The 26,690-nt window shown below is 48.2% G+C and overlaps 1 protein-coding gene across 4 annotated transcripts in view; it reads right to left on the reverse strand.

The window, feature by feature from the left end:
* LOC115092720 (disintegrin and metalloproteinase domain-containing protein 9-like) overlaps positions 1-26,690 on the reverse strand; it is a 978,865-nt gene that overhangs the window by 286,281 nt on the left and 665,894 nt on the right. For all 4 annotated transcript variants that reach the window (XM_029603963.1, XM_029603962.1, XM_029603965.1 and 1 more), the window contains exon 14: positions 15,227-15,422. In XM_029603963.1, the coding sequence (XP_029459823.1) occupies positions 15,227-15,422 (196 nt within the window). The remainder of the gene's footprint in view (positions 1-15,226; positions 15,423-26,690) is intronic.

Genomic DNA, 26,690 nt, shown 5'->3' on the forward strand with positions numbered 1-26,690 from the left:
ATGCAGCAATTGATACTGAAGTCTGAGCTGCTGAGTCAAAACCCTCGTACACTGCTCTTAGGAGGTGTCTGAGACTCTCCTCCATTTTGTGCAGTGGTTGCAATGAGCAAGGCTTGCTGTCTTCTGATTTTACAGATGGTTTCACTATTTGAGGTGTTTCATACAAATACAGCATAGTATAAAACTGATGTTGTTGTATACGAGTGGTGAGCATAGAGCTTTGGAACACTTTCTTTACAAAATTTTCTTAAAGCTTGTGGTCCGTCCAAAAAGGCGAGTTAGAATATAGGCGCATTTTATTCACCTTCTTCATTGCCTGTTCTATCACTACCAAATTATGGGGCAGCTGAAAGATTCCGTAGCCAGGTGTCTTTTGTAACCTGAATTTTAGATCCAGTTTATGGGCAACATTGACTCCAGAGGAGGGAGATTCCCACACTTTCATTAAAGTCTTTTGAAGCACTGGGTTGGATGGGAGCACAGTTGGCTCTGTGTTACCCATCGCGGTTCACCCTCTATAGTAGGCTGGCCCTCCCTGATAGGCTCACCAACGCCAGTTCCCAGAAGATACGCCCAACTGCCGAATGCCACTACGCCACACCTAAGACACTCTCCCACAGCTCCCTCCAGGCACACATGCAGGCAGCTGTGCTCCAGTTAAAGGTCCTGGGGTGGGAATTCTCTGCTTCAACGGCAGGGGGAATGAAGAAAAGTAGATCTATATACAGACAACAACCAACAAGGTCTGAATTATTTAGACTGGGTAAACAAATAAGCATGGGTATAGCTTTCTTATTGGGCGGTTACTACCCCTAACTAATTAAGCTAGATATTTCACTTAGAGGCAGTTCCAACACTGCTCTCTACATTAATGGTGGGGGTGGAAGGGAAATAGAATCAAAAGGTTACTAAGAGCCAAGAGTAACAGATAAAAGTGAGGAAAAAAAAGTGCAAAACTTGCTGGGCAGACTGGATGGGCCGTTTGGTCTTCTTCTGCCGTCATTTCTATGTTTCTAAATATTGGCGCACTCTTTGTCGCAAATTTGATATCACTCTGGATCACACAACTGCTTATCATCCTCAAGCCAACGGTTAAGCAGAAAGAACCAACTGAACACTAAAAACCTTCTTAAGAGCTTATGTCAATGAGCATCAGAATGACTGGGCTAATCTTTTGCTGTGGATAGAGTTTTCGCATAACTCACATATTAGTAATGCTACCGGGATCTCTCCCTTTCAGATAGTGTTTGGGAAACAACCTTCACCCCCATTACCAATACCTCTCTTGGTACCATCGCCAGCGGTCCAGTCCATCGCTCAGGAACTACGAAAATTATGGATTCATACCGAGAAGATGCTAAAATGGGCAGCACAGAAAGCCAAGAGTACTGCAGATCTGCATTGCAAACCAGCTCCCCAGTTTAAACCCGGAGACACGGTATGGTTAAGTATCCGACATCTTCAACTTTGTCTACCCTCCATGAGACTGGCACCCTGATATGTAGGTTCATTTCCTGTCCTTCGCCAAATCGTTCCTGTGACCTACAAACTGTGTCTACCTATCTCCCTGGGAATGCATATTGTTTTTCACGTATCCCTTCTTAAATCACTGGTCCTTACTTGGCTTTTCCTGGAAAATGCCTGTACCACCTGCCATCGCATCCGAGGATCAAGTCTACCAAGTAAAAGAGGTACTGGATGTTCGCTGGAGGAACAATAAATGGGAGTATCTAATTTCTTAGGAGGGCTTTGGCCCTGAGGAGAATACTTGGGAACCCACTTCAAATATCCTAGATAAGAACCTTTCAAGGACCTTTCTCGCTTCTTATCCCAAGAAACCAAAACCATGAGGAGGGGGCCCTAAAGGAGAGAGTACTGTTACCCGTTGTGGTTCACCCTCTGTAATGAGCCGGCCCTCCCAGACAGGCTCACCGATGCCAGGTCCCAGAAGATGCACCCCACTGATGAATGCCACTAGGTCGCGCCAAAGACGCTCTCCCGCAGCTCCCTCTAGGTGCACCCACGGGCAACAGTGCTCCAGTTAAAGGGCCCATGGCAGGAATTCTCAGTGGTGCATGGCTTTGGATGCCATCAAGCTTCCCTTATTTAAGGACAGCTTAATCTGGGACCGTTGCCTCAGATCCATTCCCTGTCTGATGCGTTCTTATGCTCTGTTTGCCTGCCTGCCTGCTAGACCTAGACTGGCTTGGATATTCTACTTCCCTGCTGCCTGCCCAGACCTGGATTGCCTTTAGATATTCTGCTTGCCTGCAGTCTGCCCAGCCCCGGACTGCCTTGGATATTCTGCTTGCCTGCTGCCTGCCCCAACTTGGACCGTCTGTTGGATTCTGTTACTCACTGCTTACCCCAACCCAGCTTGCCTACTAGATTTTGCTGTTCACCGCCTACCTGTCTTCGATTGCCTGCTTAACCCGCTGTGACCAGTCCAGCCCTTGGACCCAACCTTGCTCTCCAGTGTGACATTCTGCCTGCTGACAGCAGAACCTTCAGGGCTGTCTTTGAAGGGTCTTCCATCTTGCTGCAGCCAAAGGGTCCATGCAAGTAATACTCTGACGGGAGCTCTAGAATTTTCAGGATTCCCATTACTGCTGAACAAGGGTAATTTCCTTTTTTACATCAATCTTCGAGGTGGTTCCCACTTTCTTGACAAACCATGAGTAGGTTAAATCTTCTGGGGTGATGAGTGTTATGCGGGCTCTTCTTAGTGGTCTGAAGGAAGGCCTGTGGAGCTGGATGGGGATTCCTCTGGAGAGCGCCCCATTGGGTTTATTGAGCTCAGAGAATGTGGTGGAAAAGGTTCTTTCAAAGGTGTGAGAGGAAGAGGAGGGGGTTCCTCTTCCTTACTCTCTGACTCTGATGCGTACAATGGTGGTGTCCCCAGCATAACTGGTTCTGTAATTATAGGGTGGATGGGATATACTAGTGGAAAAACCAGGGGATGAATCTTCAGGAATAGAGATGTGTTATGTTTCTGTATGGATGTGAACCCTGGGTCGAGATGAGAGATGTCTTTGCCTACAGGGAGGAGCCTTGTGGGCCTCATCATCGATAGGCGGGATCTCAGCTGTGTAGGACACAGCTATAGATAGAGACTTTATTATACAGGAAGAAAAGACAGGTACCACAGAGTGGGAGCTGTAATAAGTATAGTTCTGAGTAGAGAGGTATACCAGGATGATACCACAGCTGAGATGTTCCGGTAGTGGCCCGCAGAACAGGGCAAGCCAGTAGGGTGTAGATAGCCTCAGTGGTGCAGATCTAATAGTGGCCCGCGGAGCAGGGTGCGCCAAGGAGTCTGTGCTGTAGATGGAAGCTGAGGAATGAATACCCGGAAGTGAGGCTTGTAGTAGCAGCGGCAGGCCCCTGAGACGCAGGGTGTACTGTAGATGTCTGTACTGAAGAGGAGGCGGTAATGGCCTGAGGACGAGGTACACCATGGGAATGCTTCAGTCAAGCTTGAGTCGTTGAAGTCAGAAGAGGTTACTCACAATGGAAGTTCTCAGATAAGGTCCCGAGAGGAGAATCCCCAGGCAGGAAGGTCATCTGAGGAGCGGATAGCCAGGAACATGGAAGGGCCCCTGAGGAGCGGGTACCCAGAGTGTCCAAACCCGGAGAGAAGGCAGGAACTGAAGTCCAAAGTAGAGTGGATTCAGCAATGAGGAAAACTCCTTGCTAACTCATATTAGCAGAGGGCCAGTTGGTTTAAGTACAGCTTCTTGTTGACGTCATCCGGAGGGGACGCCCCCAAGGTTCCCGCCATGACGTGTACAAAGGAGGCCCTCGTGTGCACACGCGTGCCCTAGGTAATTCCAGGTCCCAAGATGGGGGTTGGCAGCACCCACACTGTCCCGGGGACGCCGAGGAGGCCAGAGTTGATTGACAGAGACTGCCACTCTCCCCATGATTGACGGTGCAGGGAAAAAAGAGGTGAGCATGAGAGGTCTCAGCCATCTGTGACTGACAGGCGTAACAGTACCCCCCCTTCTTAGGGCCACTCCCCGAGGGTTTTGGTTTTCTAGGATGTGACAAATGAAATTATCTGATCAGCTCCTTGTCGAGGATGTTGCTTGCAAGCTCCCAACTATTCTCCTCTGGTCCAAATCCTTCCCAGGATATGAGGTACTCCCAGCATCTTCCATGTTTTCGTACATATAGTATATCTTCAACCTGATAAGTGATGTCCTCTTCTGCCAAGAGAGGTTGAGGATCAGGTGTCTTCTTAGAGAATTCTGACAAAACAAGTGGTTTTAAAAGGAAGATGGGGAAGGCGCTGTGGATTCTCAGTGAGGATGGTAGCTGCAGGCTGTATGTGACTGGACCCAGGCAGCAGAGTATGGTAAAAGGCCCTATGTAAAGCCAGCTTTGGGCAGATGAAGTGGATACTAAGCCATAGCTTGTCTACAATTTGTAATTGAGGAGCTGCTCTGTGTGGGCTTCATAGAACCTTTTGGCCTATTGCCCAGCTTTCTGCAGGAGTTCCTTGGTGTGTTCCCAAAGTTGATGCAATTATTGCACCGAAGCCTGGGCTGCAGGAGAGGATAATGACAAGTGCAGTGGTAAAGGAGGTAGAGGTCGACGAGTTGAAAGGGTGACAATCCTGTGGAAGCTGATTGATGAGAATTCAGTGCAAATTCAGCCCAGGGAAGTAACTCGGACCAGTCGCTTTGTCTGGAGTTGATATAAGCCTGGAGAAATCGCTTTAGGGTAGGATTCGTACTCTCCGTTTGTCCGTTGGCTTGCGGATGGTAAGCTGAAGTAAGATCCAGAGATATGTCGAACTTTTTACAGAGGAATTTCCAGAACTTTGCAGTGAATTGAACTCCTCTGTCAGAGATGATGTGCTTAGACATGCTGTGCAGACAGAATACGTGATGGATAAACAGCTTCGCTAGTTCTGGAGCTGAAGGTATCCCGGGTAATGCCACAAAATGAGCCATTTTAGAGAAACGGTCAAAGGTGACCCAAATGGTATTGTTGTCATTGGACACGGGCAAATGTCCATGGTGATGTGAGTCCATGGTTCTCTAGGAGCTGGTAGAGGTTGAAGAAGTCCCCAGGGATGACCGGCTGGTGGTTTCTGTCTTGCGCAGGTAGGGCAAGATGCCACGTAGGTTCATAAATCCTCTTTCATAGAAGGCCACTAGTAATATCTTTGCAGAGTAGTTAATGTTTAAAAAAGTCTTTCCAGACACCGAATGAATCTTAACTCACCACTAACCAACTTCCAGCCATTACCCTTACGCAGAAAACTATAACATTGCAAATGGCATAACCTAGTAAATACCATAAATTCTGCAAATGTATTCTGTTAAAGTTTGGTAAATGTATTCTATTAAATTCCTATCGCCTTTCACTGCTCCTAGTTGTACATTTCCTTCTTTTATTGTAACTGCAATTGTTTTTCGCTTAGCACCTGTTATTTGTTCTTTTTATTGTAACCTATTATTACACCCTCTTGTTTATTGTAAACCGGCATGATGTGATACTTATCACGAATGCCGGTATAGAAAAACCTCAAATAAATAAATAAATAAATGTTCTGGATTGTCCATGATGACCTGCAAGTAGGGAGTCATGAGCCTATCTGAGGATCTTCTTCCTGAGCATCCGGGGAACTACCGTCTTCCCGGTTGGAACTGTGTGAGTAGTTGAGAGGATAACCTTAGTAGGGTCAATGATATGACACGGAGTATCAGGGATCTCTTCCGTGGAAAAGGAACGTGAAAGAGCGTCCACTCGGGTGTTCTTGTCCGCTGGGCGATACTTCAAGAGGAAATCAAATCAGTTGAAAAATAAAGACCATCTGGCTTGTCTATGGTTCAAGTGTTGTGCAAGATGTAAGTATTCCAAATTTTTGTGGTCTGCGTAAACCATTATCTGATGTTGTGCACCCTCGAGCCATGGGTGCCATTCCTCGAATGCCAACTTGATGGCTAGTAACTCCTTGTCGCCTATCCAATAGTTTCGCTCGGCAGGTGAGAAGTGCCGAGAGAAGAAGGTACAGGGATGTAATGTGAGGGTTTCACTATGTTGACTAAGGATGGCACCAACTCCGACGGCCAATGCATCCATCTCGACAATGAAAGGTCGTCGGGGGTCTGGATGGTGAAGACATGGCTCCTGAAGGAATGCCTTTTTGAGTTCCTGGAAGTCGTTTATGGCTTTTGGGGACCACTGAGATGGGTTAGCTCCCTTTCGTATTATGGCGTAAGAGGTGCGGTCAAAGTAGAGTAGTGATGTATGAATGATCTGTAGTAGTGAATCCGAGGAAGCGTCGCAGAGCCTTAAGACTAGTAGGTTGAGGCCAGTCTCGAATGCTCTTGGTTTTCTATGAATCCATTTGGAAACCTTGGCTGGATACAATGTAGCCTAGGAAAGTTACGGATTCTTGGTGAAATGAACATTTTTCTAACTTGGCATACAGATGATTATCTCATAATCTCTGGAGAACCCTGGCAAAGTCTGCCTGATGGCTTCACAGGTCTTGGGAAAAAAACAGTATGTCATCTAGATATACTACTACACAACTATATAACATATCCCTGGAGATTTCATTCATCATGTTTTGAAAAACAGCCGGGGCATTGCAAAGGCCAAAGGGCATAACTAAATATTCAAAATGGTCGTTGCAGGTATTAAACGCCGTCTTCCATTCATTACCCTAGTGTATTCGGACCAAGTTATATGCCCCTCTGAGGTCCAGTTTTGTAAATATTTTGGCTCCTTGGAGCCTATCTAAAAGTTCAGAGATCAAGGGTAGTGGGTAGCGGTCTTTCATGGTGATCTCATTTAATCCATGGTAGTCTATACATGGGCGAAGGGATCCGCCCTTTTTACCCACAAAAAAGAATCTGGCTCTGGCAGGAGACTTGGAAGGCCGAATGAAACCTTTTGCCAAATTCTCTTGAATATAGGCCAACATGGCCTTGGTCTCTGACAGAGAAAGTGGGTATACCCTTCCTCTGGGAGGCTCGGAATTAGGTACCAAATTAATGGCACAGTCAAAAGACCAGTGAGGTGGTATTGTGTTGGCCGCCTTCTTAGAGAATACGTCTTGATAAGACGCGTATTGTTGAGGTAGTCCCGGCAGAGAAGGGATGGTGGTCAGGCAGGGCATAGGAGTCACTTCCTCCTAGCACTTCCCATGGCAGGCAGTTCCCCATTGAGAGAGTTCAAGAGTACTCCAATTGAATTGGAGTGAGTGTATTTGTAACCATGGTATTACGAGTACCACCGGATGTATTGCTTTATCCAGGACTAAAAATAAGTGAAGGGATCCCATGTGGAGACGAATAGACTGGGTAGAATAAGAGACTTCACCAGGTAGTGGCTCGCCATGTATCGATGATAACATCAGTGGTGTAGGTGTCCAGACCGTGGGAATTCATAGATGCTCGACAAGCTGTCGGAGTATGAAGTTCCCACTGACACCAGAGTCCACAAGTGCTAATGTGTGGAATTCGAGAGTCTCTGAGATGATAGAGACTGGAAGTGTCAGTGGAGGAGATGGAGAGGTTAGACCTAGGAAGAGTCCTCCGGCGGATCCTAGGTCCGCGAGTTTCCCGGACAGATAGGACAGGAGGGTATAGCATGGCCAGTTTGTCCGCAGTACATACAGAGAACTAATTTTTTTTGGTAATGCCTCTCCTTGGCTGATAAGTGGCTGTGGCCTAGTTGCATGGCTTCTTTCTCCTCAATACTGGGCGCGGAAGTGGTCTAAGTAACAGGCACTGGACGAAAGCATGGAACCCCTGGTGATGTTTTTTTGGGACTCTTTACCTCTTGTGAGCGTTCATGCAGGTGTTGCCCTGCAAGGTCGATGAGAGAGTCCAGAGTATCAGGGCATTCATGTGCTGCTAGCTCGTCTTTGATACGAGTGTTAAGACCTTCTAAGAAAATAGTCTGCAGGCAACCCAGGTCCCAGTATAGTTCCGAGGACAAGGTCTTGAACTCAATAACTGTTAGGGAGCGCTAGGAGAGCAGTCCCATTTCCGAGGGGATTGTGTGCCCTTCGACCTCGGCGAACCAGGAGAGGAGCTCCAAGGAAGCACCGAGGCAGGTGAGACAAAGTCCCGTCTGGGCTGAGACCAGAAGCCCAGGCTCCCGCCGACCTGCACAGCCTCAGTGAGGCCAACCATGCAAGGTTGAGCAGTCCTCCAACCACTCTGAGCCCTTTCGAACCTGCCGCTGGGTAATGGCAGAGGTGGCAGGTTGGACAGGAGACAAGGGTGGATGAAGACACTGGAGCATGAAGATTCAGACGAGGACTTGGAACTTAGAAGGACTCTGAGCGCTAGGAAGACTCAGACGAGGATTCAAGATCAAGTACTAGGTTGAGGCTGCGATGCAACGTGCCCTACACAGCCCTCCCACAGGCTGGTCACGGACCACACTGGATGCGGGGCAGACTCCAGACGAGAAGTGAAGCAAGTGTGAGGAACATGTCCCAGATACTGTAGAGGCCTGCACTGGGGCGCGCCCTATACAGCCACCTGTGGCTGGTCGTGGACCACGCTGAAGCGGTGCAGGTTCCAGCAGCGTCTAACACATGGACGGAGCAGACACAAGGGAATCCGAGGGCCGGGACGAGATTCAGGACACAGGACCAAGATGGGACTTGGCTTCAGGCAAGGATGACCCCCTGGAGGCTTGTGCTGCAGGTGAGAAGGCAGGCCTTGTACCATGAGGCGCCCTACACAGCCCACCCATGGGGTTGGTCACGGACCATGACATGGCACGCCAGGAAAGGTGGCGATGAGAAACCAGGGGTTCAGGACATCAAGGCTGGATCATGGAACATCAGGGACATCAAGACTGGAACACAGAACATCAGGACTGGATCACGGACGTCAGGAACATCAATAATGGAACATGGAACATCAGGACTGGATCTGGACATCAGGAACATCAAGACTGGAACATCAGGACTGGATCCGGACATCAGGAACATCAAGACTGGAACACGGAACATCAGGACTGGATTACGGAACCTCAGGACTGGCAACGAAGGATCAGAAACCAAGACAGGATGTGGAGCTCCAACGAAGAACAAAGACCTGGCGGAGCGCTGGAAGACAGGAGATTCCAGGAGCAAAGAACTCCGATGCAAGGCAAAGCAGGACTGGAAGTAAAGCCCTTTTATAGGGCTGAAGATGAGAAGACGCCCAGGGAGGAGTTCAGGTGGGGCCCAAGGCATATCCGGCCATGGGCCCTGTAAATCACACAGAGAGACGTGGCCTCGCCCCTTAGGAGGAAGGGGCAGGACCATATGCAGCGGCCATGCTGCCACTGCGAAGATGAGGAGCCGGAGCAGACCTCAACCAGGCCCGACGTCAGAGTGGCAGTGTCTGAGCCGTGAAGCAGGATCAAGGGCGGCCCCCTGCCGCTAAAACAATGTTGGTGGCCACCGGGCCACGAGGAGGCATGGCGGCAAGGCCCGCTGTGCAGAAGTGGAGCATGAGCGGTCTCTGGACCACAGAAGGACAGGGCAGACGTCGGCAGCCTCCGGGCCGCAAAAGTAAGCGCCTGCTTGTGGCTGGGCCAGCGAGCAGGAGTGCAACAATAACGTAGTCAGTCAGAGGTTTAGTACCTTGTTGCAGGTGCAGGGTGCAGATCCAGCAACAGTCTTGCGAGCAGGGTCGTCAAACACAAAACAAAAAAGGGCAAGAAAGCCTGTCAAATCGTTGAGGATTGGATCATTCCGCTCCCAGACAGGCGAAGCCCAGGCCAGGGCTTTTCCGTCTAAAAGAGACAGTATGTACGTAGTTTTGGACACTACGTCTGGGAAGTAGGTAGGTTGTAGTGAGAAGTGCATACAGCACTGATTTAGAAAGCCTCTACATAACAGGGGATCGCCTGTAAAATGAGTAGGAGAGGCGTATAGGCAACACGTGAGCAGAGAGAGTGGCCTTGTCAGATATTGCTGTAGAATTCAGCCGAAAGCTGAGCTGGTTGAAAGCGTTAGCCAAAGTCTCTAAGGTCCTTTGTTGCTCAGCCAGAATTTGGACTAGGCCAGGGATGGCCTGAATGGTTGAGAACTGAGCCGGGTCCATGGAGTTAGCAATCTGTTATGTTTCTGTATGGATGTGAACGCTGGGTTTATTTATTTTATTTATTTATTTATTTATTTATTTATTTATTTAGAGGCTTTTCTATACCAATGAACGTTGGGAACATCTCATCGGTTCACATTGAACAAAAGTGCAGCTAAACAAGCTTTACAGAGAACAATGAACAATGCGCATAAAGTTGAACAATAAAGGGGAGGTAAATAAACTACAGGGGGGCAAAAACAACTAGGGTGAACTAAAATTTGAACTGAACATGTTACAAAAGAAATAAAATGTGGGAACCATAAAATTAAATACAATTAATTAAATAACGGTAGAATATCACATAAGTTAGGATAGCAGAGTTCAGAGGGGAGAAGTAGGTAGTTAAGTGTAGGCTTGTCTAAAAAGGGAAGTTTTAAGCTTGAGATGAGAGATGTCTCCGCCCACAGGGAGGAGCCCTGTGGGCCTCACCGTCGATAGGTGGAGTCTCAGTAGGGTAGGACACAGCTATAGATAGACGTTATTATACAGGAAGGAAAAGACAGGTCTTGCAGAGTGGGAGCTGTAATAAGTACAATTCTGAGTAGAGAGATATACCAGGATGATACCACAGCTGAGATGTTCTGGTAGTGACCCACAGAGCGGAGAACGCCAGTAGTTCCTTCAGATGGGTGAAGATAACCTCAGTGGTGCAGATCCGGTAGTGGCCCGCAAAGCGGGGTACGCCGAGGAGTGTGTCCTGTAGATCGAAGCTGAGGAACAAATACCCAGAAGTGAGGCTTGTAGTAGCAGTGGCAGTGTCCCTGAAACTCAGGGTGTTCTGTAGATATCTGTACTGAAGAGGAGGCGGTAGTAGCCCTAGGACGGGGTACACCGCGGGAATGCTTCAGTCAAACTTGAGTTGTTGAAGCCAAAAGAGGTTACTCACAATGGAAGTTCTCAGATAAGGTCCCGAGATGAGAATCAGGAGAATCCCCAGGCAGGAAAATCCTTCGAGGAGCGGATAGACAGGAACGTGGAAGGGCCCCCGAGGAGCGGGTACCCAGAGGGTCCAAACCCGGAGAGAAAGCAGGAACTGAAGTCCAAAGTACAGCGGATTCAGCAACGAGGAAAACTCCTTGCTAACTCGTATTAGCAGAGGGACGGTTGGTTTAAGTACAGCTTCTTGTTGACGTCATCCGGAGGGGACACCCCCAAGGTTCCTGCCATGACATGTACAAAGGAGGCCCTCGTGCGCACGTGCCCTAGGTAATTCCAGGTCCAAGATGGCGGTTGGCAGTGCCAACGCTGTCCCGGGAACGCCGAGGAGGCTGGTGTTGGTTGACGGAGACTGCCATTCTCCCCATGATTGACGGTGCAGGGTGAGACCACACCTTGAATACTGTGTACAATTCTGGTCGCCACATCTCAAAAAATATATAGTTGTGATGGAAAAGGTACAGAGAAGGGCAACCAAAATGATAAAGGGGATGGAACAGCTCCCCTATGAGGAAAGGCTGAAGAGATTAGGGCTGTTCAGCTTGGAGAAGAGAAGGCTGAGGGGGGATATAATAGAGGTCTTTAAGATCATAAGAGGTCTTGAACGAGTAGATGTGACTCGGTTATTTACACTTTCGAATAATAGAAGGACTAGGGGGCATTCCATGAAGTTAGCAAGTAGCACATTTAAGACTAATCGGAGAAAAGTCTTTTTCACTCAACGCACAATAAAGCTCTGGAATTTGTTGCCAGAGGATGTGGTTAGTGCTGTTAGTGTAGCTGGGTTCAAAAAAGGTTTGGATACGTTCTTGGAGGAGAAGTCCATTAACGGCTATTAATCAAGTTTACTTAGGGAATAGCCACTGCTATTAATTGCATCAGTAACATGGGATCTTCTTAGTGTTTGGATAATTGCCAGGTTCTTGTGGCCTGGTTTGGCCTCTGTTGGATACAGGATGCTGGGCTTGATGGACCCTTGGTCTGACCCAGCATGGCAATTTCTTATGTTCTTATGTTCATGAGAGGTCGCAGTCGTCTGTGACCGATGGGCGCAACAAGATGAAAAGAAATTGAAAACTATATCTGTAATCTGTTCCACTGCTTGTTGAGATTTCCAGTGGGGGGAATGAGGAGGATCTCCCAGTTGCTCAGATATATTTTCATGCTGCACTGTTGTTATAGGTGGCATGGGTAATATGGAACATATTGGTTGAACAGGCCAGCACTCCCTGCTATCAAAGAGGAGACCAGAGAGAGGAGACGCCCTGACAAGACGGTAGTGAGCAGTTTAAGGTGAAGAGGGATGAGAGCAAGCCCCAGATAGACCGGCAAGTACCAGAGCCAGAAGTCTGTCTCCTTCCCAGATCACTGCCAGCTCTGCCAGTACCAATCCCAGGAACCAAGTCCTTCTCCTTCCCGGCACGCATTCTCTTGACCTCCAGCCAGCATTTGCTTCAGAGGTGAACAGAGGGGTATCACTTAAGTTGGGACCAGGGTTAAGTAAGTTAGCCATAAGTATTAACATATTAAGCAGGCTAAGGTTTATGGCATGTTTGTTACCACCCAAGGTACAGAACTTTCTTTAGGGAAAATTGGTGCTTAGTGGTCAGGATATTAGAGACTGGAATTGTTTTTGTTTTCTAAATGCTACATTCTGCCAAACCTGATAAAAGTCTGTTTCTGTTACGACTGTCGCTAACCGACGTCTCCACTCCGCCCTTCTTACCTCTCTGGCGACTCCTCCTGCGGTTGACGGACATTTGGCTGCCGCGGCATCTGCCTGCCGTCCTCTCTGGCGTCCCCAGTCCGGCTTGGGCGCTGCCTCCCGCCATGCTGTCCAGCTGCCTTAGGGCGCGCACACCACGCAGCCCTGCTTCAAATACTTTCTTAGGCGCGAACCTCAGGGGCATCCCCCTGTGATGATGTCACGCATCCCGGATACAAAAAGCCTACACTACTGCTAGCTAATCGAGTTAGCAGCAGGTATTCATACTGGTGAACTCTTTACGGATGGGATTTGCTCTCCGTACCTAGCTATTCTGCCTCTCCATTATTGGACTTACTCTATTTGGAGTACCCGCTCCTCGGGGACCTCTCTCTTCTCTTTCAGGTCGCTGTCTGGAATCGGTACTCGCGCCTCGAGGGCCCATGTTCCCGGACTCGCTGCCTGGACTTCACTTCTGCCTGGAAGATACCGCTGCCTACACCATCAGTGAGTTACTATCTACTTCTCTCTCAGAGCTGTTCCCTGGAACCAGGTACTCGCTCCTCGAGGGCCTGCCTCTATTTCAGCTCCTGTGATTCCTACCGAGAGAAACTGCTGTCAGAGCCATTGTGGGATCGCTGTTCTAGAGCCCTGAGGGACTACAAGCCCAGCCGGGCTTCATCTCTGCTCACTACTGCCACCTCTGGTGGCTCCTCAGTACTGTTAATAAAAGATCTATCTGTGTTGTGTGTCCTAAAGCTGAGCCTGACCTGTGGCCCCTCATGGGACTTCCCTCCGTGGGCGTGGTCAGCAGCCACAGTGTCCAAGGGTCCACCCAAAGCCTTACAAACAATAAGTTTCTGAGGAGATCATGTCTTTTTCCTGACTTAGGATCATGAAGTAAGATGGGAGGGCAATTGTAAGTGTCCTATAGCAGATAGGTCCCCGCACCCCTAAACTTGCTTACACCCATGCCCCCTACAGAGGCTGGTCTATCATGTTCTAAATGGTAGTCTCTTAACTGACCTGGAGAAGATTTCATAGATCTGGCTTGGTCTTCTTGGCCAGCTGAAGAGGATGAGGAGGCAAACGAATGATCAGATGGAGGGGGTCATTTGCTTTTATTCTGGCTATCTTTTCGGCTTTCTGCCATTGAGTTCTTGGGGACATCTGTCCACAGTTGCAGCAGTTTGCCTGACCATGGTCGGGCGCCAGAGATATCATAGCTGTGGCCATCTGTTAAAGATATGATATGCCACAGCTACAATATTTAAACTCAGATGCTTTCCTCTGGGTCATGATGAGCACTGAAAAGTGCTGTTGTGGGGTTCACTGATGCTGATGCAAAGTTTTTTTGTTTTTTTTTGAGGAGCTTAATTTGAGAGACAGATTCTATCGTCTATGCTCTGTCTTGGACAAAAAAACATTGAGGAGTCTTCTGGAACTATCCTTTGCACGGGAACCAACGCACATGCCCAGTAGGGTAAAAGTTCTAAAACTTTGAAAGACAACTCTGCTTAGTGTACCGCTCAGTGACGTTACCCATGAAGCATGGCTAATTCAGCCTACTTATCGACAGAAAAATATTTCTTTACAGAAAAGGTGGTGAATGCATGGAATACTGTCCCAGAAAATGTGATGAAGAATGGAAATGGAATTCAACAGTGCATGAAATCAACATAGAGAATCCTTAATGGCTTTAGGTATACCATTTTTGCATGGAGTGATAGTTACCATCTTTGCATGAAGTGATAGTTACTATCCTTAAAAAAAAGGCTCGGGGGGGGGGGGGGGGGGGGGTCACCTGCACAGAGCAGCAGTTACTACCCTTAACAGAAGGTATGGGGCGGATAACCCACATGGAGTAGCATTTACTACCCTAAACAACTTGCTGGGCAGATTAGATGGACAAGTTGGGTCTTTACCTGCCATCATATGCTATGGAAGTAATATTAAGTCATTGACCGGACTGCAAAGCTAGCTGGATGAATTTATCAACTAACTTTGGAGGGATATTCAATTGTACATAACCTGCTATCTCAAAAATAGCCAGATAACTTTACCTGTCTAACTTTAGAACAGCTCTTTGGCACAACCAGAGTTAGCTGGATAAGTTATCTAGCTATCTCTGAATATTGGAGTTAACTGGATAGCCTAACTGCTCCTATAAATGTCCCCAGATTGCCCCTACGTTATCCAGCTAAATTTTAGTCCGTTAGTGCCCAAAATATTCAAAAGTCAGCATTTAACCAGATAACTTGTAAGTTATCTGGTTAAATGCCTCTGAATATGGACCTCTGCTTCTACACTTTCATTTTGAAAACTGGGGAAATGTCCACGGATAAAAAGTACTCATGGTTATTGCACCAATGCAGGCAATTAGAAAAATAGTTCTATGTTTATGAGGCAACGAATTATCAGATCTACTGTAATACTTTATTTTTAACTAAATATTAGTCATCATTATTACCTGCACCAAAGACTGCTTGACACTGTGCATCATGGTACTGGCAAACTCCATCAAAACAATAGCCTTTATTATTTTTGCATGAATATCCATTCTGCTTGAAGAGATCCATTTTACATTCTGGTCTGTTTCCTTCGCAAAACTCAGGGAGGTCACATTCATTAGCTGGTAATCTGCATGTTAAGCCTGCAGGTGCCAACTAATAATAAGAAACACTAAATCAGAAGATTTTCAGCAGAAACAAGATCCTTTCTTAGTTCTTACAAAAATCAACAGACTGAATAAACAGCAAAATTGCTTACCTTGTAATAGGACAGCAGGATGTAGTCCTCACATATGGGTGACGTCACTGACGGAGCCCTATCGCGGGAAAAACTTCTGTCAAAGTTCCTAGAAACTTTTGACTGGCAGCCTGAGGCTACTGAGCATGCCCAGCATGCCATAATATTCTCTGCCACAGGGGTCTCACTCCAGTCTCGTATGTAGCATTAAACTTTAGTAAAAAGTAAATTAAGGAAAAATCTGAGACCCAACTCTGCGGGGTGGCGGGTGGGTTTCGTGAGGACTACACCCTGCTGTCCTGGGATAACACCTATTACAAGGTAAGCAATTTTGCTTTATCCCAGGACAAGCAGGATGCTAGTCCTCACATATGGGTGATTAGCAAGCTAGAGGCTGAGTCATTTTGTATTGAGGCAAGAGTGCCGTGTTGTTGTTGGAAATGAATCAGCCGAAGATCACAGCAGGTTGGTTGTAGAAGGAGTTGGGTTTAAACTGGAAACAAGTTCTTTAAGACAGATTGTCCACAGACTGAATCTTGTCGGCGTTGTTTGTCCAAACAGTAATGAGCTGCAAAGGTGTGAAGAGAACTCCATGTTGCTGCTTTACATATTTATTTATTTATTTTATTTATTTGGGGTTTTTTATATACCGAAGTATAGCGTTTTGCCTTCACTCCGGTTTACAGGATAACAACGTAATACATACAAATATCGTATAACTATATTTAACATTCAAAGAGTAGAACCTTATTTAACATATTAAATGAGAAAATTATATACAGGAGATAATCTATACGAAGATATAATATATGTCAAGGATTGGCACCGAACGATAGTGTGCTACTGAAGTTGACATTGCTCTTACTGAGTGTGCCTTTACTCGCCCTTGGAGAGGAAGGCCTGCTTTTTCATAGCAAAACTGTATACAATCTGCTAGCCAATTGGATAGAGTATGTTTACCCACTGCTTTCCCTGATTTGTTTGGATCATAGGAAACAAAGAGTTGATTTGATTTCCTGTGGACTGCAGGGCGGTTTAAGTAGAAAGATAGTGTACACTTACAGTCCAAAGTATGTAAAGCCCGTTCGCCTTGGTGAGAATGAGGCCTTGGAAAGAATGTGGGTAAAACTATGGATTGGTTCAAGTGGAATTCCGTAACTACTTTAGGGAGGAATTTTGGATGTGTACGGAGAACCACTCTGTCAGGTAGGAACTTCGTATAGGGTGCGTACGTGACAAGTACTTGTAATTCACTAACCCTTCTAGCTGATGTAATGGCTTTGAGGAAGATAGTCTTCCATGTGAGAAATTTAAGATAGCAAATGTTGTTTACCTGATGTAACAGGTGTTCTCACAGGACAGCAGGATGTTAGTCCTCACAAATGGGTGACATCGAGGATGGAGCCCACCACGGAAAACTTCTGTCAAAGTTTCAGAAACTTTGACTGGCCCCTACTGGGCATGCCCAGCACGGCACCAAACCTGCAGCCAGCAGGGGTCTCCCTTCAGTCTGATTTTCAAAGCTACAGGCAGTGCCGAAAAAATAAAAATAAAACGAACCCAACACTGCGGGGTGGCGGGCGGGTTTCGTGAGGACTAACATCCTGCTGTCCTGTGAGAACACCTGTTACATCAGGTAAGCAACATTTGCTTTCTCACAGGACAAGCAGGATGGTTGTCCTCACAAATGGGTGAGTACCGAGCTGAGGATGTCCTGACTTGCACCAAATGTACCCAACGGCGTGCAACAGGCACAACAACTGGGGTAGAATTTGGTAAGGGCATCCGCACCCTACCGGGAAGGTGGAAGGGTGTTGGTACTTCAAGTTGGAAAAAGGTTACGCAAGACAGATTGGCCGAAGATGGAATCCTGTCTTCCAGCTTTATCCAAACAATAGTGGGCTGCAAATGTATGGAGAGAACTCCAGGTTGCAGCTTTGCAGATGTCAGGAAGCGGCACCGATCGAAGGTGTGCTACTGAAGTCGCCATGGCCCTCACAGAGTGTGCTTTTACACGGTCTTGAAAAGGAATGCCAGCTTGTTGATAGCAAAAAGAGATGCAGTCCGCCAACCAGGAGGAAAGAGCCTGCTTACCCACAGGTTGTCCTAACTTGTTAGGATGGAAAGAGACGAATAATTGAGTGCTCTTCCTGTGAGAAACTGTACGGTCTTGATAAAAAGCTAGAGCTCATTTACAGTCTAGGGTATGCAGAGTCTGTTCCCCGGAGTTGGAGTGGGGCCTGGGAAAAAAGATAGGTAGTATGATGGATTGATTGATATGAAACTCCGAAACTACCTTTGGTAAAAATTTAGGGTGAGTGCGGAGTACCGCCCTCTCTTGCAGGAGCTTAGTGTAAGGCGGATAGGTAACTAGGGCCTGTAATTCACTAACCCTGCGAGCTGAAGTGATAGCCAAAAGGAATAACACTTTCCATGTGAGATATTTTAGGTCACATGAATGGAGAGGTTCGAAAGGCGGCTTCATCAGGCGACCAAGAACCAGATTAAGGTCCCAAGATGGGGCCGGAGGATGTAAAGGCGGCTTCAAATGGAGTAATCCTTTAAGAAAGCGTGTTACCAGGGGTTGTACTGAGATAGGGACACCCTCGATACCTTTATGGAAGGCGGCTACCGCACTGACATGCATTCTAATGGAAGAGGTCTTTAGACCTAATTCTGATAGATGCCATAAATAGTCCAAGAATTTAGAGATTGGACAGGAAAGGGGATCAAGGGACTGAGAAGTGCACCATGATGTGTACCTTTTCCATTTGTATGAGTAAGATTTTCTTGTGGAAGGCTTTCGTGAAGCTATCAGGACCCGAGAAACCGAATCTGAAAGGTTGAATTGCTGAAGGACTAACCTTTCAACATCCATGCCGTCAGGGACAAGGCTTGGAGTTTGGGATGGAGGAGGCATCCGTCGTTTTGAGTGAGCAGATGCGGGTCCGTTCCCAGAGGAATGTGCCTGCGGATGGAGAGATCCTGGAGTATGGGAAACCACACTTGGCGTGGCCAGTGCGGTGCGATCAGGATCATAGTTCCCCTGTCCTGACGTAGCTTCACGAGAGTCCTCGACAGAAGAGGAAGTGGAGGGAATGCATAAAACAGACCGGTTGTCCATTTGAGGGAGAACGCATCCCTCGGCCGAGAGAGGTGAGACCGAATGAGAGAGCAATAATTGTCCACTTTGTGGTTCTGAGGGGACGCAAAGAGGTCTATGTGGGGGTAACCCCACTTGTGGAATAGAGAGGTCGCTACTAGAGGATTGAGTGACCACTCGTGTGGTTGGAAGACACGGCTTAGCCGATCTGCCAATACATTGTCTACTCCCGGCAGATAGGTGGCCTTGAGGTACATGGAATGGGAGAGAGCTTCTGCCCAAATCTGCGCAGCTTCCTGACACAGAAGGAAGGAGCCTGTGCCTCCCTGCTTGTTTATGTACCACATGGCCACCTTGTTGTCTGTCTGGATTAATATTATTTGATGTGATAAGTAATCTTGAAAGGTCCGGAGAGCGTAGCGTATTGCTCGTAGCTCCAGGAAATTTATCTGGTGGTTGGCTTCCTCTCGAGACCAGACTCCTTGAGTCTGTAGATTGTCAACATGGGCTCCCCACCCAATGTTGGAAGCATCGGTGGTGAGTATTACCTGGGGATCTGGTGGAAGAAAGGGTAAGCCGTGTAGAAGGTTGACTGGATGTGTCCACCAGGCAAGAGACAGACGTAATGCGTTTGTGATTGTGACAATGGAGGACAGAGGCTGAAGAGCTTGAATCCATTGGTGTCTTAGGGTCCAGTGTGTAAGTCTCATGGCCAGACGGGCCATGGGAGTTACTTGAACCGAGGAGGCCATGTGTCCCAGTAGAACGAGGAACTGGCGAGCTGTTGCTGTGTATTGAGACTGCAGCTGGTGAGCTAGGGACACAAGGGTTTGGACTCGTTGATGAGGAAGGAAGGCTTTTGCCTGTAAGGTGTCCAAGTCTGCCCCAATGAAGGATAAGGTTTGAGATGGGACTAAGCAAGATTTCTCGTAATTGACAAGAAATCCTAAGGAAAGGAGAGTGTGAATTGTCAATGTTAGGGAGGATTGAGCAATCTGTTGGGTTGGTGCCCTGATTAGCCAATCGTCCAGGTAGGGGTAGACGTGGACACCTTCCTTCCTGAGGAATGCTGCCACTACCACGAGGCATTTGGTGAAGACTCGTGGTGCGGATGCTAGGCCGAAAGGTAGTACTCGGTACTGGTAATGGTTTTGGCCTACCAGAAAACGCAGGTATTTTCGATGAGATTGTGTAATCGCAATGTGGGTATATGCGTCTCTTAGGTCTAGGGAGCATAGCCAGTCCCCTCTTCGCAACAGGGGGAGAAGCAAACCCAGGGTTACCATCTTGAACTTCTCCCTGAGAAGGTACTTGTTGAGAGCCCGCAGGTCGAGGATGGGACGAAGGCCCCCTGACTTTTTTGGGATCATGAAGTACCTGGAATAGAATCCCAGTCCTTGTTGTAAGGGAGGAACGGGCTCTATAGCATTTGATTGTAGGAGAAGGGATACTTCGTGCTCTAAAAGAGCAGAATGATTGGGAAGACTCCATGTTTGTAGAGGCGGGGAGTCTGTAGGAAGAGTTGTGAAATTGAGGTGGTAACCCTGTGTAATGATTGCTATCACCCACTGATCTGTGGTGATGTGAAGCCACTTGTGTAGAAAATGGCACAAACGACCTCCTACTGGGATAGTTGGAAGAGGGGTCTGGTAATTGCTTTCTATGTGACGGTCAAAGACCAGCCGCAGGGCCAGGAGGTGGAGCTGTGGCAGGCCTTTGCTTACGAGGCTGGCGTGGCTGAGTTCTGTGAGAGGAACGTGCAGGCCGAGACTTAGCCGATGGTGGATAATATCATCGTGGCCTAAAGAAGGACTTTTTAGAGTCTTTCTTAAATGGCTGTTTGGAGGGTAAGTCTGAAGGAGTGGATGAGAGTTGTTTCAGCGTCTCATGATGTTCTTTCAATTCAGCTACTATTTGCTGAATTTGCTCTCCAAACAAATTATCGCCTAGGCAGGGTAAATCCGAGAGCCTGTCCTGGACTTCTGGGCGAAGATCGGATGACTTAAGCCAAGCCCAACGTCTGGCTGAGATGGCTGTGGCTGAAATTTTTGTGGAAGCATCAAAGATGTCATACGCAGTTCTTATTTCATGCTTCCCAGCTTCAAGTCCTTTGTCTATAAGGGCTTGAAGCTGTGGTTGAAATTGTTCAGGTAAGGTAATTGAGTAGTCCTGCATCTGTTTAAGGATGGCTCTGTTATACTGAGTCATATAAAGCTGATACGAGGCAATTCTTGATATCAGCATAGCTCCTTGATACACCTTTCTTCCTACAGCATCTAGGAATTTATTTTCCTTAGTAGGTGGTGTAGAAGAATGTGGTTTTAGTCGTTTAGCTTTCTTTTGAGCTGACTCAACGACTACTGAGCGATGGTCCAGTTGAGGTTTTTGAAACCCGGGAGCTGACTGTACCAGATATGTCGAATCAGCTTTTTTATTTACTGGTGAAACAGTTGCAGGCGATTCCCAATTCTTTTTAAGAAGATCTTGAAAAACCTGATGGATGGGAATGGAGGTGATGACTTTGGGGGCGTCCAGAAACTGAAGTAATTCCATCATCTGGTGCCTGTCATCTTGTTCAGATTGGAGCTGAAAAGGGACTAGTTCTGACATCTCCTTCACAAAATTTATAAAAGAGAGGTCCTCAGGAGGAGAACGCTTTCTACTCTCTGTAGGAGAAGGTGGTGAAGGTAAATCTGTGTCAGAAGAAGAATCATCACCCCAAGTGTCATAAGGATCAGGATGACCTGTAAGACCAGGAGGAGGCTGAATTCCTGAAGGTCCTGGTTGAGGCTCTGGATAACTGGGAGGAAGCACCGAGGGCTTGGAGTATAACCTTGATGGGATCGGTGCTGGAGTCGGAGCCGGTGATGGCATCGAGGGCACCGGCGCCGGTCGCCATGGAATCGGTGCCGGCATCGGAAATCTCGGTGGAACCGAAGAATATATCGGTGGCGATGGACGAGAAGGCACCGATGGAACCACCCCTGAAGGGGGAATCAGATACGGTGTTTCTCCACTCGATGAAAGCTCTGTCGGTGACAGTGGTCTCAATGGTACTGGAATCGCCGGTGGAAGGGCTGTTACAAGCGCTTCCATCCGGGTGAGAAGCGGTGTCAGTGCTGCAGCAATCGGCTCAGTGGCCGGTTCCACTCTCGGTGCCGGAGTCGGTGCCGGTGGAGGTTGGAGCCTGTGCATCGCTTTCTCGATGGCCTCCTGGACCAGCCGGTCCAGTTCTGCCCGGAGACCAGGGGTAACAAGACCCGGCTCAACGGGAGAGGGAGGCTGAGGCTGAGCCGGAGGGACCACCGTCACCGGTGGAATCGCGGCTCCCAAACCTCGAGGGGGTGAGGGTTGCCTCGGTGCCTGCGAACCAGAAGTGGACGGTGCCAGATCTGATCTAAGCTTCTTAGTCGGTGGCTCGGTCGGAACAGAGGTCGATAACAATGGATCCTCGACGGGCCGAGACTTGTGACGTCGATGGCGATGCTTGTCCTTCCGGTCCCCTCGACCATCCGGGGAAGGGACGGGAGTCGATGGCCGTGCAATCATCGATGGCGGGCAGTCACCGGAGGGCTGTCGATGATGAAACCTCGACGGTGCCGGTTCCGAAGACGTCGATGCGATCGATGGCGTTGGGGTACGAGCATGGAAGAGGAGCCCCATCTTCTCCATCCTGGCTTTGCGACCTTTTGGTGTCATTAAGGCACATTTGGTGCAAGTCAGGACATCATGCTCACTACCTAAGCACAAAACACAGACGCCGTGGGGGTCTGTGATGGACATAGTCCGGGTACAATCAGGACACCAACGGAACCCCGACGCCATGGCTATGAGCCAAAAATTTAGCCGCGGGACTGTCGACTGCCAACAGGCCTCGAGGGTCAAACTCGACGGAAGTCGACCAAACAACGGCAAAAACTTACCGAAGTTCTGCGGAGTGAAAAATTTGTCGAAGGGAGACCCCTGAGGGGCAAATTTTCTTCAGAATAAGAAATTCTAAATTCCTGTCAAAAACGTGGTTAAGAGCTCTTCTACCGCGTGGCTACTGCTGCGCGGAAAAAAGAAGACTGAAGGGAGACCCCTGCTGGCTGCAGGGTTGGTGCCGTGCTGGGCATGCCCAGTAGGGGCCAGTCAAAGTTTCTGAAACTTTGACAGAAGTTTTCCGTGGTGGGCTCCATCCTCGATGTCACCCATTTGTGAGGACAACCATCCTGCTTGTCCTGTGAGAACACAAGAATCTATGGGTTCGAAAGGAGAACGCATGAGTCTTGTTAATACCAAATTTAGTTCCCATTCTGTGACTGGTGGTCGAATTGGTGGTTTAAGGTGAGTTAAACCTCTCATAAACCTGCTGACAAGAGGTTGTGTGGATATTGGTGCATCTCCCATCTTGTTATGGTAAGCTGAGATTGCACTTAAATGGACTTACAGATGAAGTCTGGAGACCAGATTCTGATAGATGGTATTAGAGATGTGAATCGTGTGATCGATCGTCTTAACGATCAATTTCGGCTGGGAGGGGGAGGGAATCGGATCGTCGCAGTTTGGGTTTTTTAAATATCGTGTAAATCGAAAACCGGCACACTAAAACATCCCTAAAACCCACCCCGACCCTTTAAAATAAATCCCCCACCCTCCCCCACCCTCCCGAACCCCCCCAAAATGCCTTAAATTACCTGGGGTCCAGTGGGGGGGGGGGGGCGGGAAAACCGGCACACTAAAACAACCCTAAAACCCACCCGACCCTTTAAAATAAATCCCCCACCCTCCCGAACCCCCCCAAAATGCCTTAAATTACCTGGGGTCCAGAGGAAGGGTCCCGGTGTGATCTTTTACTCTCGGACCTCGGATCTCCGTGCGTTGTAGAAACAAAATGGCGCCGGTGCTACCTTTGACCTGTCATATGACAGGCCGGCGCCATTTTGTTTTTTTGTCCCCCGACGTCAGGAGCGTAGGAGATCGCTCCCGGACCCCCGCTGGACCCCCAGGGACTTTTGGCCAGCTTGGGGGGGCCTCCTGACCCCCACAAGACTTGCCAAAAGTCCAGCGGGGGTCCGGAACGACCTCCTGCAGTCGAATCGTTTTTCCGTATGGAAAATGGCACCGGCCATACGGCATATGGCCGGCGCCATTTTCCGTACGGAAAAACGATTCGCGGTAGGAGATCGCTCCCGGACCCCCGCTGGACCCCCAGGGACTTTTGGCCAGCTTGGGGGGCTTCCTGACCCCCACAAGACTTGCCAAAAGTCCAGCGGGGGTCTGGAACGACCTCCTGCAGTCGAATCGTGTTGCCGTACGGCCGGCGCCATTTTGCGCAAAATGGCGCCGGCCGTACGGCAACACGATTCGACTGCAGGAGGTCGTTCCAGACCCCCGCTGGACTTTTGGCAAGTCTTGTGGGGGTCAGGAAGCCCCCCCAAGCTGGCCAAAAGTCCCTGGGGGTCCAGCGGGGGTCTGGGAGCGATCTCCTACCGCGAATAGTTTTTCCGTACGGAAAACGATTCGATTGCAGGAGGTCGTTCCGGACCCCCGCTGGACTTTTGGCAAGTCTTGTGGGGTTCAGGAGGCCCCCCAAGCTGGCCAAAAGTCCCTGGGGGTCCAGCGGGGGTCCTGGAGCGATCTCCTACGCTCCTGACGTTGGGGGACAAAAAAACAAAATTGCGCCGGCCTGTCATATGACAGGTCAAAGGTAGCGCCAGCGCCATTTTGTTTCTACAACGCACGGAGGTCCGAGGTCCGAGAGTAAAAGATCACACCGGGACCCTTCCTCTGGACCCCAGGTAATTTAAGGCATTTTGGGGGGGTTCGGGAGGGTGGGAGATTTATTTTAAAGGGTCGGGGTGGGTTTTAGGGTTGTTTTAGTGTGCCGGTTTTCTCGCCCTCCCCCTTCCCCTCCCCCTTCCCCCGATTTACGATTTTTTGACGATAAATTGGGGGAATTGTTATTGTATTGCGGCTCTAACGATTTTTGACGATTTAAAATATATCGGACGATATTTTAAATCGTCAAAAAACGATTCACATCCCTAGATGGTATAAGTAGTCTAACAGAGAGGTTGTGGGGCAGGTGAAAGGGTCTATATTATTTTGTCTGCACCACATAGTAAATCTTTTTCATTTGGAAGAGTAATTCTTTCGTGTGGAAGGTTTACGTGAAGCTATAAGCACTTGAGATACATTGGTTGAAAGATTGAGTGGTTGTAAAATCAAGCTTTCAACATCCATGCTGTTAGGGATAGGGATTGAAGGTCGGGATGGCGCAACCGACCCTGATCCTGAATTATGAGAGTGGGAGCTATTCCCAGACGAATTGGATTTCTGACTGAGAGGTCTAGGAGTGTGGGAAACCACACTTATCGAGGCCATGAGTATCATGGCCTCGATATGAGTATCATGAGTATCATGAGTATCATGGACCCTTTGTCCTGCTGTAGCTTCACTAGAGTCTTGGTTATGAACGGTATCGGAGGATACGTGTATAGTAGGCCTGAGTTCCAAGGGCGAGCAAAGGCGTCCTTGGCTGATTGGTTCTTGTGCGTGCGTAGAAAACAGAAATTGTCCACTTTGTGATTCAGATGTGACGAAAGAGATCTATTATTGGTTGTCCCCAACGTTGGAATATCCTGGTCGCTACCGAGGGATCCAGGGACCACTCGTGTGGTTGGAACTGACGACTGAGTCGATCCGCCACTACATTGTGAATGCCTGCCAGATAAGTGGCCCGGAGGAACATTGAGTGTTTCAGGGCCCAGCCCCAGATCTGTGCAGCTTCTTGACAGAGGAGATACGAGCCCATACCTCCCTATTTGTTGATGTACCACATGGCAACTGTGTTGTCCGTTTGAATGAGAACAGTCTTGTGTGAAAGGCAGTCCTTGAACGCATGTAGCGCATAACGTATAGCTCGAAGCTCCAGGAAATTGATTTGAAAAGTTGCTTCGAGCTTTGTCCAAGTACCCTGGGTTTGGAGATTGTGTATGTGAGCTCCCCAACCCAAGGTGGATGCATTTGTAGTTAATGTTATCTGTGGGATGGTTACTGGAAGGGTAGGCCCTTGCGCAAGTCGTCCATGTTCGCCCACCAAAGTAGAGATGATCTTAGTTGGTGGGTTACTTGAATTGGATAATGAAGCGGTTGAATGGCTTGTATCCATTGTGACCTTAGAGTCCATTGGTAATTCGCATGGCAAGCCGTGCCATAGGAGTGACATGAACTGTGGAGGCCATATGGCTTAGTAAAGTTAGAAACTGATGGGCTGTTGCCTGATGTCCGGAGTGAATCGAGTTTGCTAATGAGGATAGTGTTTCTGTCTGATCTTCGGGTAGAAAGTCTCTTGCAAGGATGGTGTTCAGTTCTGCTCCTATGAATTGGAGCAGTTGAGATGGAGTAAGATGGGACTTTTGGTAATTGATGAGAAAACCCGTGGAGTGAAGTAGAGTAATTGTGTGATTGAGAGAAGACAGAGCTCCTTCATGAGACTGACTTCTGATGAGCCAGTCTTCTAGATAGGGGAAGACATGGACACCTTGCTTGTGCAAGTGGGCTGCTATTACTGCCAGCCATTTTGTGAAAACTCTGGGAGCAGAGGCAAGTCCGAATGGCAGTACTCTGTATTGGAAATGTTGATGACCCACCATGAAGCGCAGGTACTTGCGATGAGGAGGGAATATTGGAATGTGAGCGTAAACATCTTGAAGATCCAGAGAACAAAGCTAATCTCCTGCTTGAAGAAGGGGAAGCATGGTGCCTAGAGAGACCATCCTGAATTTTTCTTTTTTTAGAAATTTGTTGAGATTTCTGAGATCTAGAATTGGTCATAGGCCGCCGGTTTTCTTTGTAATGAGGAAATAACGGGAATAGAATCCTCTGCCCTGCTGAAGCCGGGGCACCAACTCTACAGCCCTGGCTTTCAGGAGAGTGGATAATTCTGTTTGTAGGTGAAGCAATTGATTTTTGCTGAGATGAGAGGAACTCGTGGAAAATCTTGAGGAATGGTTATGAAGTTGAGTTGATATCCTCGGTGTATAATTGAGAGGACCCATTAGTCCAATGTTATTGATGTCCAAGTGTTGTAAAAAGTGGA

Source organism: Rhinatrema bivittatum, chromosome 5 (genome assembly GCF_901001135.1).
Source record: "Rhinatrema bivittatum chromosome 5, aRhiBiv1.1, whole genome shotgun sequence".
Classification (NCBI taxonomy): Eukaryota; Metazoa; Chordata; class Amphibia; order Gymnophiona; family Rhinatrematidae; genus Rhinatrema; species Rhinatrema bivittatum.